The sequence below is a fragment of the Psammomys obesus genome, unplaced genomic scaffold (genome assembly GCF_907164565.1).
Source record: "Psammomys obesus unplaced genomic scaffold, mPsaObe1.curated_primary_1811, whole genome shotgun sequence".
In the NCBI taxonomy this organism is placed as follows: Eukaryota; Metazoa; Chordata; class Mammalia; order Rodentia; family Muridae; genus Psammomys; species Psammomys obesus.
The window spans coordinates 2,026,481-2,040,217 of record NW_026596131.1 but is presented as its reverse complement, the minus strand read 5'-3'; the positions used below and the strand labels follow the sequence as shown (position 1 = coordinate 2,040,217).

Sequence of the window (13,737 nt, the reverse complement as noted above, 5' to 3'; positions counted from 1 at the left end):
GATGTGTTTCATTGATTCTAGGTTCAATGCTTAATGCTTCCCACCTAAACATCTCTGAAACTGGGATGTGACTTATGATTGTTGTGAGAGTAAATAACTTGTGTTGGTGCAACTGACAGCAACTTTTTTGCTTCTTCTTATTAGCAGATACAGTTAAGTGACAGTTGGAAAACTGTCCATTGTATTTTCCCTAAGTGAAGTTTTATCACTTAGGTCAGGGCTGCAGATATGAGACTTCCACCAGCTCAATAGTAAGTATGTATCACATATATTTTACCATTGAAGTAAATGTCACAATGCAATGGGTCATATAAAATTTTAAACTTTGTGCTATAAATTAGAAAGAAACGCACAGACTTAGTGCAAATCACTGTAGTTAGAGAAGCAAGCTCAAGTCCATGCTACATCAGTGCTGAGTTGTAGGTTCTTTTTCACACAGTGAAGATAACAGTATTTTCCAAAAGTCTCTCTGAAATCAAATGATTTTGTTTTCATGAAGAGCCCCGCTGCAGAGCTGTGGCTGGCCGGACCTTGCCCTGCACCCGCCTCTGCAGTCTTGGGTTACATGTATGCAACCACATCAAGTCATTTTTTGTAGACCTAGAAATTATATTTTGTTCCAATGTATATTTAACATTGTTTTTAACAGCAAAATCATTGCATGCAAATAGTAAATATCAGGGCAACATGGTGTACCAGCCAAGTCACAAAGTGTTATTTGAATAAAAATTCATATTCAATAAAAATTAAGCCGCTCGGTTACTGTGTGTGTGTTTATGCGTGTGCAGGCATGCCCATGCATGCATGTGTGGAGACCAGAGACTACTGTTTTGGGTGTCTTCCTTATCCTCTCTGCCTCCGTTTCTGAGACGGGGACTCTTCATTGCACCTGGAGCTTGCTGTCTCTCTTAGTCTGGCCAGTAGGAGAGCCTTGGGATCTGCCTGTCTCCATTTTCCCAGTGTGGGGTTACGGATATGTGGGTGCTGGGGATTGATACTCAGCTTCCCATGTTTATACAGCAGCCATTTTACCCAGGGAGTCATCTCCCCAGACACAGTTTATACTGTTTTTGAATCTTTCTAAGGATTTCTTTGAAGTACAGTACCAGAATAACATATTGCACACTGTGATTATCGGCCTTATAATTTCTACCCATTATGACCACTGGCCTTCCTGGGGCCCCTCCTACTCCCATGCCCTTGGTTAGAAGGGCCTATCAGGAGGTATGGCAACACTGTATTGGGAAAGGTTTTGCTGACAGGAAAAGTAAACCAACATCTCCTATTTTGCAGTTCTAGGTTCCCTTTCCTCTAACTTCTCTCAGGGACAGCAGCTGTTTCCAGCTGCACATTTTCCTGTCATCTATCATGGGCTCTTAAGCTGCAGCTGCCTGGCATCTGCTCTCTTTGGATTTTACAGAGGAAGAAATTGTTGAGAAGAAAATTCCTGAGCTCTGGACCATTATACATGTAAAAGAAGTCATGAAACTTATGCACAATTTTAGCAGAAGAAGAAAGAAAACAATTCAACAAGTTGTTCTAAATGTTAGATAAGTTAAAAATTCTTATGTGATTTTTAACAACATTCTCGCCTTTACCAAAATGTATAACCTTCTTGTTTAGTGAAGCATGTTTACCTACATTTGCCATCTCAGTATTATTCTCTTTCTTCTGGCAAATATAACACATGTCTGTGGTTCCTCCACTGTTTTCCCTGCCCCAGTTTCACAAGGAAATATCAGAGGTTATTAACGTTTCTCCACATGTTTAGACTTGGAGAAAAGACAACACTCATTTCCTGCCTCAATCACAAAGAAGAGGCTACTGTTGGTGAAGCAGGAACCAAATAATATAGAAAATGCTTCACTATAGACCCAGAGGAATTGTACTAGATCAGGATGGCGCCTTCAGTTTGTATCTAGCTAGGAACTTTAGTCACATGTAAAGCTTTATAGTGCCACATAACCATAATAACATCTGGTAAAACAAGAGATGTGGATGAAAGAAAGGCCAGTCCGGTTAGCAACTATAAGTGGAACATTATTTTTGGGAAAAAGGAAAAGGAAGTAGTGTAAGCATCATACAAACAATAGGAAGTCCACAATTGTTTACTGCTTAGTTTTCAATACCATAAGGAAAAATCCATTTTTAAAAAACGTTTGAAACATGTGGTCATGTTTTTTAAAGTGGTAACATGGAAGATCCAAAGGGAAAGTGGGCTGAAAGAAAAATTGCCTTTCTTTTTACTCGGGCTGAACTGGTCTCTAACACAAAAGGCTTAAGACAGAGTGCTCAAGATGCCAGACTCAAAGTAACAGCATGAGAAACACAGCGAGTCTCCAGAAGTACAGCACAGCACTGAGAAGACAGTAATGTCCAAGAGAAGTACCTGTCTCTCCCCAGAGACTGTCAAAACTATTGATCTGTGCTCGCTCCACTTCCTCTTCATCTTTTTCTGGAAGATCAAGTAGGTAGGAGACAATCTGAAACAAGAAGTAACATCAGCTCACACTGCAGGGCAGAAGCTGTGCTGCTGACACTGATCTGGGAGCTTTGGAAGACAATCCTCTAAGCACCACTGAATTTCTTATGTACAAAAGAAGTCAGTACTGACTGTCTCACCAGAGAACCCCCAAGCCATTCTGATAAACAGCTGTCCTATCAGATATAGTTTACATGTTTTTCTTTAACATAGTCCATATATAATGTGATTTAAAAATCACATTTTCTTTTTTGTTTGTTTGTTTATTTGTTTTGAGAGAAGGTTTATCCTTGGCCAAGGTATATCCTTGGCTGTCCTGGACTCACTATGTAGACCAGGCTGGCCTTGAACTCACAGAGATCCACTTGCCTCTGCCTCCGTGAGTGCTGGGATTACAGGCATGTGCCACTGTGCCTGGCTCATATTCTTATTTAAGCTAATGGCACAATCTCTTGTCCTCCCAATACAGACAGAGGAAAGAAATATGGAGAAAATTGAGGCTTGCCTTTCTTTTCCCTCCCTTTCTTCATCCTTCCCTCCTTCGCTTTCTTCCCTGCTCCAAAGGTATATCCTAGCTTTATTTTTAAAAGGCTTGAGCCATAACGTCAAAATAAAAACACAAAAAGTCCCCTTCATCACTTTAATAACAATAAAAAAACCCAAAATGGAAAACTGAGGGCAAAGGAAGTGACCCTTAGGCAGGGGGATAGGGATCCCTGCTCACGGCACCAGGCTTGGCTATTGCTACAAGGTGGTGGTGATGGGGGCAGCAATTGTCCTCTGGGAACCATGGTCATCTGAGTCAGGACCCTTACTTGTTCTGGGGGAGGCCTATATCTTCCTTAAAGTAATTGTTCTCTTTTTTCCCCTCTCAGAAGTATGAGGACTGTCTGGGAGAAAGAACAACTGATTGCAAATAAAAATGATAGTTGTCGCCAGGAATCTGATTGTACTGGGAGTTAAGAGACTTTCCTAGACAATACCAATTTAAATTTTGCTTCATAGTCCCTTGGTGACATCTCATGTCAGCTATGTCAGATGTGCTACTGTGCATTTCTTCCCATCTTCATGTCCAGTGATATAACACTGGCAACTTGGAGTCATCCATGGTAGGAATAGTTACAAAGTTTATAAATCAATCTGTGGTTTAGAGCTAAGCCTGAAGTGTGTTTCATTTTATTCAACAGAGTTTGCATAAATGTGAGAGGCAGTTCACAGTAAATCGAATATCAGATTTAATGGCAGTAAAATTATAGGGAAAAGAGTAAACTAGGGGCAACTCTACTTGTCACATCAAACTTAGGTTGCAACCACAGGTTAGCTACAGATTCAAATTTGGCCAAAGCCAACATTCAGTCACCCATTCAGTTGAGAACACTGTTTAACCACTGTGCATCCCATTACTTAGATTAGTAAAGTCTGTAATAAATGTAGGCGTGTGTGCCCACTTCCTGGTTACGCTCTTCTTTCCTCACGGGCAGCTTTTTAGCATTTCACAGAATGCTGCCATGCCCATGTACTGCCACACTTATTAACAATGTAGAAAATACCACTTGTATGGTGTTGATTATTTAGAGCATCCTTCATAACAGCCTTGTAAAAAGACTTCAGTAACTTTACTTTATGAATGAGAAACCAGGGTTCTAAGACAAAAAGCTGTAAGATCTAGGACCAAAGCCAAGCCCTCTGAGGATGTATGGTTTGTGTCCTTCCTGTCTCAAAATGTCTGACTGTATGTCTCAGGCCAGCAACTCCTGTGTTTTATTGTCATGCTCTGTTAAATAGGTACAGAAGGAGGTATGTGAAATAATTCCCAAACTCCCTTCTGACACTCATGTTTTTTCCAAACACATAATTGTAGGTACTATAATATTTGAGCAGTGCTTTCTGGAGTTTAATCCCCTATGTCTTTACAATAGTGTTTAAAAACTTTGCACCAATTTGGCTGGCAATTTGGTAGCATTCAAGCCTTCCCTCACAGTTTCTTAGGTTCTTCAATACATAACTCGGGAAAAGCTTATTGTTTTTTTCTTACCTCAGTGTAACCCATGCTGGCTGCAGCGATGAGGGCCTGCTGGATGGCATGGCTCTTCTTAAACACTCCTTGCTGCTGGCCAGCCATTGTCCAGTCACACTGGATCAGAAACTTGACAACTTCCAGATGACCGCGCAGAGCAGCATGAACCAAAGCACACTGCCCGTTCTTATCCAAATGATCTACCTACGGGAAGAAAATAGAGAGAGCTGCGTGAACAAAGACTGGGCACTGTGTTCTAATACTGGCCTGCTGCATGTGCCTGCATCAAGCTTTCTCACTCGCTGAGCTTGAGGACTTTCTACTCAGGCTCCATTATAACTGATCTGCAGCTCCCCTGGACATCCCTGTGTGGAGAACTTTCCCCAGAAAAATGAGGAAAGGCTTTTGCTTTTGCATTAAAAGAAGAATAAAACAAAACCCTGAGGTTAAGATTAGGAAGTCCTCCTTTGCTCTTAAACAGTTCTTTTCAGACCAAGACGTGAGAGACCCACAGTTCTATTGACAAAAACTGTCCATGGTGTTCCAAAGAAAAAACATCTTGTGTCATGATTCACTCACTAAACCACCAAGCTTTGGCAGAAACTGTTTCCTCTTCCAGCAGAAGGGAAGAAAGATCTGGCCAAAATGGCTAGAGGCACTTGGAGCTTTACTCTAGACTAAGCTCCAAAAGCAGTTTTATAACTTCAGTGTTGGTTCAAAGTCTAGGTTGAAAGAAAGGCTGATTAAGATCAATTATCCAGAAGGTCCTTAGACAGAAGTTTCTAGCAAAAATGTGGTTATCTGTCTAGAATACTCAGAACACTTGGATCTAAGTTTTGTTTCTGATTCCCCTACGCACTTTGTTTCCACCCAGTGAACCTCATGACAAATGTTAACTGAGTGCTACTATGTGCAAACACCATATAGGATAAAAGGTGAAAAAGGAATAAACTTTGCTCTCAGGATTTTCAAATAAGGCAGGAGGAGATGTGCCCAAACCTGTCTAAAAAAAAAGTATATAATAAGTGAAATAAATACAACAATTTATTATTATTATTTTGTGTGTTGTATGCACATTTGTGTAGGTGTACACAAATGGATGTTAGAAGTCTTCCTTAGTTGCTCTTACCTGCAGCTCACTGTTTCAGCTTGTCTGACTGGACAGTAAGCCACTGGGATATCCCTGCCTCTGCCTCCCACCAGTGATGTGGTTATAGAGGTGAGTCCTTGCCTCCAGCTTTTACATAGGTGCCAGGATTTGAACTCAGGTTTTCATTCTTATGGAACAAGCATTTTAATGACCAAACCATCTTCCCAGTCCACTAAAATCAATCCTGAGTACAGTCAGGAACAGACAGTAGAAAGTTCTATCAGAACTAGCTGAGATAGAAACTGATTGCCTTTTCTAGGTTTTCATGGTAGAGACCTGAAAATGAAGTTTATAAGGTTGAAAACATGGACACTTTTTTAAATGACAGACTAAGAATTCCAGATTTTAATCAGCAGGAAGTGTTCAGGCTCAGACCTGTATCTATAAAAACTAAGATGAACAAAATTCTCACTCTTGGATAATTAGCTAGTTCCAGAGATGGGGTAGCAATGGTAAAAGATGAGGCTGAAACATTCTGTGGTGAAGGAAAGTTGTACTAAAAAATATTGACTAACAAAATGAACTTTAATGGTAACGGATTGAAGACCAAAGAATAAAATAAACATCTACGAGTCCACAGTGATGCAAATGAGTAATCACTGGATAAATAAATACATAGGGAACAGGAGCAATGTGTCCTTATGTATTCAAAGCTGCCTTTGAACTTACAATCCTCCTGCTTCAATTTTCTGAATTCTGGGATTTACAAGCATACACCATCATGCCTAGTTTGAGACAGCTCTTCTTTACAATGGAATTTCTATCAATAAATGAGGGAAGAATGAAAACAGAATCACCCTTTGAACAAGCATCACAGTCAAAACCTCTCACAGTAAAAATAAAAAACAGATCCTAAAACAAGTAAACAAGTGTGATGACGAACAAAAGTTCTCAAATCATCTCCTTGAAAGACACTTTTCTTAATTACAAAGGGAAAAAGTATTTTCAGAGTTAGTTTGAAGACACTACCTTCAACTGAATCATAGAAGCTATCGTCTATAATGAGATTTGTGGTCATCATGTACTTCTAGTACAGCATTTTGATTATGGGACACACTATCATCTCATGTGTTATTCTTACACAAAATGAACTAAAATAAAATGAGAAAATTATTAAAAGTGAAAGTTTTTACAGAACAACTAATAAGAATTCTTCCAAAAAAATTCAAATCATAAACAATAAAGAAAAACTGGAGAAGTCTCCTAGACTAGAGGGGACTAAATGTAATGATTAAATTAAATTCAGATTACCTACCGTAATGGAATACAAGCATTAGTGGATCATATGAAGAAATTTCAGGAAGGTTTATAAGTTGACTAATCATATTATATCAATATTAATTTCTTAGCTTTGATACTTGAATTATAGTCACTTAAACTGTCAGTATCAAGTAAAAGCTGACTATAGAATATATGAACTCTGGATGATTTTTTTATTTACTCTTTCAAAATAAAATATTTCAAGAAATTAAGGGGTTATGCATAGTGGCATATGCCTTTAATGCAAGCCAGCAGCACTCAGGAGGCAAGCAGATCTCTGTGAGTTTGAGGCCAGCCTGGTCTACATAGTGTGTTCTAGGACAGCCAAGGCTATAAAGAGAGACCCTGTCTCAAAAAAAAACCAAAATAAAACAAAACAAAACAAAAACAACAAAAGAAAGAAAGAAGAAAAATGAAAGGGATGTTGTCTAGTAGGTAAAATTATAGCCTGAAAGGGATGGGGTTGTCACAGAAGAGGACAAGAACAACGCAGTAGCAACAGTGTGGAAGCCTTAGGGTATGCAGGCACTGTTCAGTTTTGACTTCCCACTGAAGTCTCCTTGTCCCTTGACTCTCTTCTGGAGCTTTGTTCGTAAGAGGCTTCTTCTGTGCTTAGCAGATAACTTCTAGGATATTAGGTAGGGATTGTTGTGGTTGCTGATAAATGCTGTTTTACACCTGTCTCTCTAACATTTTAAAATTGTGTCCTGATGCAGTATGTATTCATACGGATGAGGGCAAACACTGGGATATGAGCTTAGTAAGTCCTCCCTTTGATCTGCTCTGCATCAGGGTTGGGTGCACCTAGACTGCTGAGGTAACGGATGAGTAAAAACAGACTCCATAGCCAGCTGCTGACACTATTAATGATGCCGTGCTCTGCTTGCAGACAGGAGCCTAACTTGACTGTCATCTCGGAGGTTCCAGCCGGCAGTGGATGGAGACAGATTCTGGGACTTGCAGCTGAGTAAGGGGCAGAGCTCTAGGGGTACTGTGGAAGTATTGGGGGAAAGATGGAAGGACCTGGAGGGGACAGGAACCTCATAAGAAGACCAACAAAGACAACTAATCCAGACTCATGGGGGCTGACAGAGACTGAGACATCAACTAAGGAGCATGCATGGTCTGAATCTAGTCCCCTGCACATATGTGGCCGCTGGGCAGCTTGGTCTTCATATGGGTTGCCTGTCAAATGAAGGCAGGGTTGGTTTCTAATACGGACTCTATTGCCTGCTTTTGTATCACTTGCCCCTGGCAGGACTGCCTTGCTTGGCTTCAGTGGATGAGGATATGCTCAGTTCTGATGTGACTTGATGTGCTGGGGAGGGTTGATTTGGAGGGAGGGGCTCCCCTTTTCTGAGGGGATAGGAAGAGGGGAAGGGGGAAGTAGGGGAAGGGAAGACTGTGAGGACAGGAGGGAGGGGCATGTAAAGTAAATAAACTGAAATTAAAAAACAAACCAAAACAACAACAATAACAAAACAACAAAAGACTCCATTAGGAGGAAAGGAAAAGAGAAGAGAAAAGCAGCGGTGGAGTAGGCAGCTGTTACCTTTGCCCGCTTCTTGCACAGCAATACCACAATGCTCAGGAAGCCTGCTGCTGCAGCGTATCCCAGTGGAGTCAGGCCACTCTCGGAAGAGGCATCCACATTGGCCCCAAACTCCAAAAGCAGGGCTACCATTTCTGTGTAACCAAGGTGAGACTGGACACATAGGATGGGGGCATTGTTTAGAACCTCTGTCCGGTAATTAATATTGGCACCTCCCAGAATCAGCAATCTGCTGACCTAGAAACAAACACCAGTCAGACAAACACTGTCAGACCCTTTCAGTCATTCTTAAATTAAATCACTTAAAACTCTATGGTAATTTCCAGTAGCACTTTTAGGAAGAATTTAACAAATTCTTTATTTATTCCTTTTCGCATACTTTGCTTTGGAAAATAAAGCAAAAGCCACTTTACATATGCTGCTCATTAGCTAGGGTAAGGGCTCACCTAGGCGAGCACTTGACTTTAAAAGTCCCTCCCCAAATACAGGCTACCTGAGGTCAATTTACCCTTCAGAACCTTTACCAGATCCTGACCCCAGCTTTCAGCCAGCTAGCCAATGGCTTCAGTCCTCAATTATCAGAATAAAATATAGCAAGTTAAAATACATTAAAATTACTAACAGGCCATTCATTAGGAAACAGTCCAAGGCAACTCAGAGATAACTAAATGGCTACTTGATGTCCTTCAACTTTCCAGTCAATTATTTAAGCTATTTGCAGTTTCTTTGTGCTTACCTTTATATTTGGAGTATAGAGATTTCGTAAAGAGGCCAATGCCATGGAAAGACCTTCTGTGCTATATGAGATCCAGAGTCCTTGAAGGATGGAGGATGATACACCAACCTTTTTACTCAAACCCTGAAAAAAATACAGAAACAATTATAAATAATAATATTTAATATAGAGACAATTAAATAATTAATATATTTTTTTTCAGAGGCAAACAAGGTCTTTCTATATAGCCCTGGCTCTCCTGGAACTTGCTATGTAGACCAGGGTTACCTCAAATTCACAGAGATACACCTGCTTTTGCCTCTCAAGTGTGTGTCACCACTCTCAGTGAGATAATTACTAACCCAGGTGAAAAACATCATCAGTAGTGAATGAGTGGCCGCTAGGTTTTTAGTATTAATGAGTGAGCGTAGTCTCAATTTAACAAGGTTCATACACAGTAACTTGATAGGGACAAAGAATAGTTTTACAGAAACATAGTAACTTAAGTTATCTCCAGTAGAAAATCACTTAACATCTTTTCTTTGCTCTATATTTGAATAAAATTTATTTTCTCATTTTTTCCTACTAGCTTTATTGACTAAGTAACTTAAGTCACTAAAATAATACTATGGCAAAGATAATTTGACCTTTGAGCTTCATTTCATTTTCTTCCTGGACATTTGGGAAAGCTATAGTTACCAGCCTCCTTTGCAGCTAGGTGGCTCACATGACTCAATCTGGTTAATAAAACATGAGCCTTAGTAAAATGCCTTGTTCAGGCTTGGCTCCTGACCTCACTGTCTTTCTGCAGACTTTCTACTGTTCCTTTTAAGAGTTGATACAGAGGATCCAATGAAGAATTCTGAAGCGCAAGGTGATTTCGGAACTACTCCACAGAAGGGAGCTGCAGTGACTACACTAGACTACATTGTAAGTGGGAAACGAATAATTCAGTCTTTAAGTTGCCTGGTGGCTAGAAGGGGGAAGGGGCAGTGACTTCCTTGTGGTGTGAGGGCTCTAAACGAGATTCTGTTTCACCCTCCCAGAGGCACTTGTTTCTGAGATGCTACTGGTCCACTCTGCCAGGGTTTGCCCGAGCTCTTATGGTTGACCCTCTTGTCTAGCCTTTGTTATCAGGATAGGATGAAACAAGAGGATGGGTAGATGTGATCAGCATCCATGTTCTTCATTTTGTCCAGCTGTTCCTCCAAGCATCTAACTCTTCTGCCAAAATATGGGTCAAGTGAATTAAAACAGAAAATCTCAAGGGCAGGAAAAGAGTAACACTAAAATTTGGGAACCTGTACACCTTTAATTCCAGCACTCAGGAGGCAGATCTGAGTTTGAGACCAGCCTGGTTTACAGAGTGAGTTCCAGGATAGCCAGGGCTACAGAGCAAAACCCTGTCTCAAATCCCCCACTCTCACAAAACAAAAACAAAAACAAAAAACCCAAAGTGATCTAAGTGATCTGGAGAAAAATGTTTGTTTGTTTTAATGTATGCTACTTCTGTTTGCTTTGTTCCTTAAGCTGTAAGGTAAGCTGTTCTAGTCATTTGATATATTATAGAAGAAACATTTACAAAGGAATATTTGTTATTTAAAGATATAAGTTCATCTAACAAAATATCAAGTCACAGTGGTCATGCCTTTCCATAGAAGGCTGAGACTCTTATTTTCCAGAGGAAATTCTTCTAGAGAAAAGGTGCAAAGACAAAGAATGAATGCCAAGGGAAGCTGGATCTGAGAACAGTGTCAAAGGCTGATGTAGCACAGGGGTCTTTTTTCTTTCTGAAGGGATATTGTGATGGCATAAAAATAAAATATATATTTTAAAGAACAGTTTATAAGTGTACCAACATGAGGCTAGTGGGTAAGGCAATAACTGAAGTATTGCCTACAGCTGAAATAAACATTCAGATTACAATTTTCTTTCTTTCTTTTTAAAAATAATTTATTTATTTTATGTGCATTGGTTTCTTCCTGGATATATGTCTGTGTGAGGATGTCAGATCTTGGAGTTAGAGACAGTTGTGAGCTGCCATGGGTGCTGGGAAGTGAACCCAGGTCCTCTGGAAGAGCAGGCAGTGTTCTGCTGAGCCATCTCTCCAGCCCTACAATTTTTATTTCTAATGATATGGTGGCTACATGCTTGTGATCCCAGCACTCAGGAGAATTAGATAGGAAGACTTAAGGCTGGCTTGAGCTAATACAGTCAAACTTTCTCAATAAAAACCAAATCAAACCAAACCAAAACAAAAAACAAAAGCAAAACAAAAATCAGGTTATTTACTTTTAGGATTAGTCTTCCTTTTTAAAAACAACTTATGTTTTTGTTTTCAATACCTCCTGACCACAGCTTTCCCTCCCTCCACTCTGCTCAGTGCTCCCCACTGCCCCCTGCACCTCTCCTTTCCCTAGATCTGTTCCTTTTCCATTCCCATTAAAAAAAAGCAGGCCTCCCAGGGATATCCACTAACATGGCATAACAAGATACGGTAAGACTAGACCCAAACTTTCATATGAAGGTTGGGTGAGGCAACCCAACAGGAAGAAACGGGTCCTCCAAGAGCAGTTAAAACAGTCAGAGACACCCCCATTCCCACTGTTAGGAGTCTCATAAAAACACCAGGCTAAAACATGACATACATAGTTTTTTAAATTTAAAAATTAAATGTTTTTTACTTTTATACATGAGTACTCCCATTCCACATACACACCCACACACATGCAGACTCATGCTCTATTGAGACCATTCGGTGTTGCTCCAGTGTCAGTATGTTTAGAACTGACCATTTGTATTGGATAACTTATTAGGAGGTTCATTCCTGAAGAAGACTGATTCATCATCTATAGGTGGGGTCTTGTGAATATTTGTTTGTATTGGCATGTTAACTGGTACTGCCACTATGCAGGTCTTGTTTAGGCGACCACAGTGTTGACATTTCATGGGTGCAGAGTTCCTATCATGCCTAGAAGAACACTATTTAATAGCAGGCATCCTGGTACTCTGGCTCTTATAATCTTCCCATCCCCTTTTCTGCTATCTATCTATCTATCTATCTATCTATCTATCTATCTATCTATCTATCCATCCATCTATCTAGACAAGAGTTTTTCTGTGTAGCCTCCCGAGTGCTGTGATTAAAGCCTCCGAGTGTACCGCCATCACTAGAATCTACAATGTCTTATAAGTGTATTTTTTTTTTTTTTTTGAGAGAGGGTCTCATTCATGTTTTCTATTCTGGCTAAAACTCAAGTTGTAGCAGGGATAACTGTTAATTTCTGATCCTCCTATCTAACACCTAACTGCTTGGATTTCAGGGACACAACCCCTACACTGGATTTATTATGTATTGTACTGAACCCAGGGATTTGTGCAGCTAGGCAAGCACTCTACCGGTCAAATTGCTAACGTGGATTTTTAAAAAAGTGCCTGTAATGACTTGACTTTATCAAAGTGGCTGCCTGTGTCTAGACAGTCTCACGATGAAACATACAGCTGGGCCAAATGAGGAAGAAGAATGCTGACCTACCCATCCTCTTGTTTAATCCTACCCTATTACAGCAGATGGACAAAGGGGGTCAACCATAAGAGCTGGGTCAAATCCTGGCAGAGTAGACCAATGGGATCCCAGAAACACAATGCCTCTGGGAGAGTGAAACAGAGTCTTGTTTAAAGTCTTTACACTACAAGGAAGTCACTGTCCCTGTCATCCTCTTATATTATTTAAAAATGGCAACTTAATTTCCAAATTATCCATATTGTTTGTGGCTTCGTAGAGTTCTATTTTGAGTCTTTCCAGTAGAGTAGTTATCTGGTCGCCAAGAACTGGTTACCCTGAAAGGAGGAAGTGCCAACAACAGCTCTAATCACTACTATTTCAAAACTTCTTTTAATTTGTGCTAATAACAGGGATGTTAATTACAAGCTTCTTATTTGGCTAATTAGTTAATATGCAAACACACATAAAAATCCTGAAGCAAGCCTATCACTTATTTGTTATGATTGTTTATTTTGACATATGAGATCAAATATTTATAGAGTTCTTCTTGAAGAGTCCCAGAAGCTACTTAGTCAGGCTTATGGTTAGGTTATAAGGTTCACCTTCACTCTGGACTCTGGAAAACGAAGAAGTATAGCTCCAACTCCCCATTTGGGCCTCAGTCTCTTGATTTAGAATATATATGGTTTCACCAAGACATTGGTTGAGGAATGATACAGTACATGAACACTTTAGATAGAAAAATCACCAGAAAGTATTAATATCAATAGAAATTATCAGCAGTGGTATCCTGCTTCTCTGTCCCATCTTATCTAGGTGAGGGGAAAAAAAAAGAATCTAGCATTTACTCAAAATCTAGTATGTGTCAAGTTCTGTATTTGGGACCTTTTTATGTATTAGCTCTTTCACCTTAATCTTTTCTTCACAACACCCTCTCTGAGGTAGGATTCGCTACTATTTACATCAGAGAAACAATCTAGAGAGAGTAAGTAATTTGCTCAAATCCACAAAGCTACTGGAGCTGCAGTCAGAAGACAAGTCTTTTTTATTTTTTAA

General features: G+C 39.9%; 1 protein-coding gene across 6 annotated transcripts in view; it reads right to left on the bottom strand.

Annotated features, from left to right (window-relative positions):
* Positions 1-13,737, bottom strand: part of Tanc2 (tetratricopeptide repeat, ankyrin repeat and coiled-coil containing 2) — a 311,126-nt gene that overhangs the window by 20,989 nt on the left and 276,400 nt on the right. For all 6 annotated transcript variants that reach the window (XM_055592099.1, XM_055592101.1, XM_055592102.1 and 3 more), the window contains 4 exons: positions 9,198-9,320; positions 8,462-8,698; positions 4,518-4,703; positions 2,390-2,483 (listed from right to left, as the gene is read on the bottom strand). In XM_055592099.1, the coding sequence (XP_055448074.1) occupies positions 2,390-2,483; positions 4,518-4,703; positions 8,462-8,698; positions 9,198-9,320 (640 nt within the window). The remainder of the gene's footprint in view (positions 1-2,389; positions 2,484-4,517; positions 4,704-8,461; positions 8,699-9,197; positions 9,321-13,737) is intronic.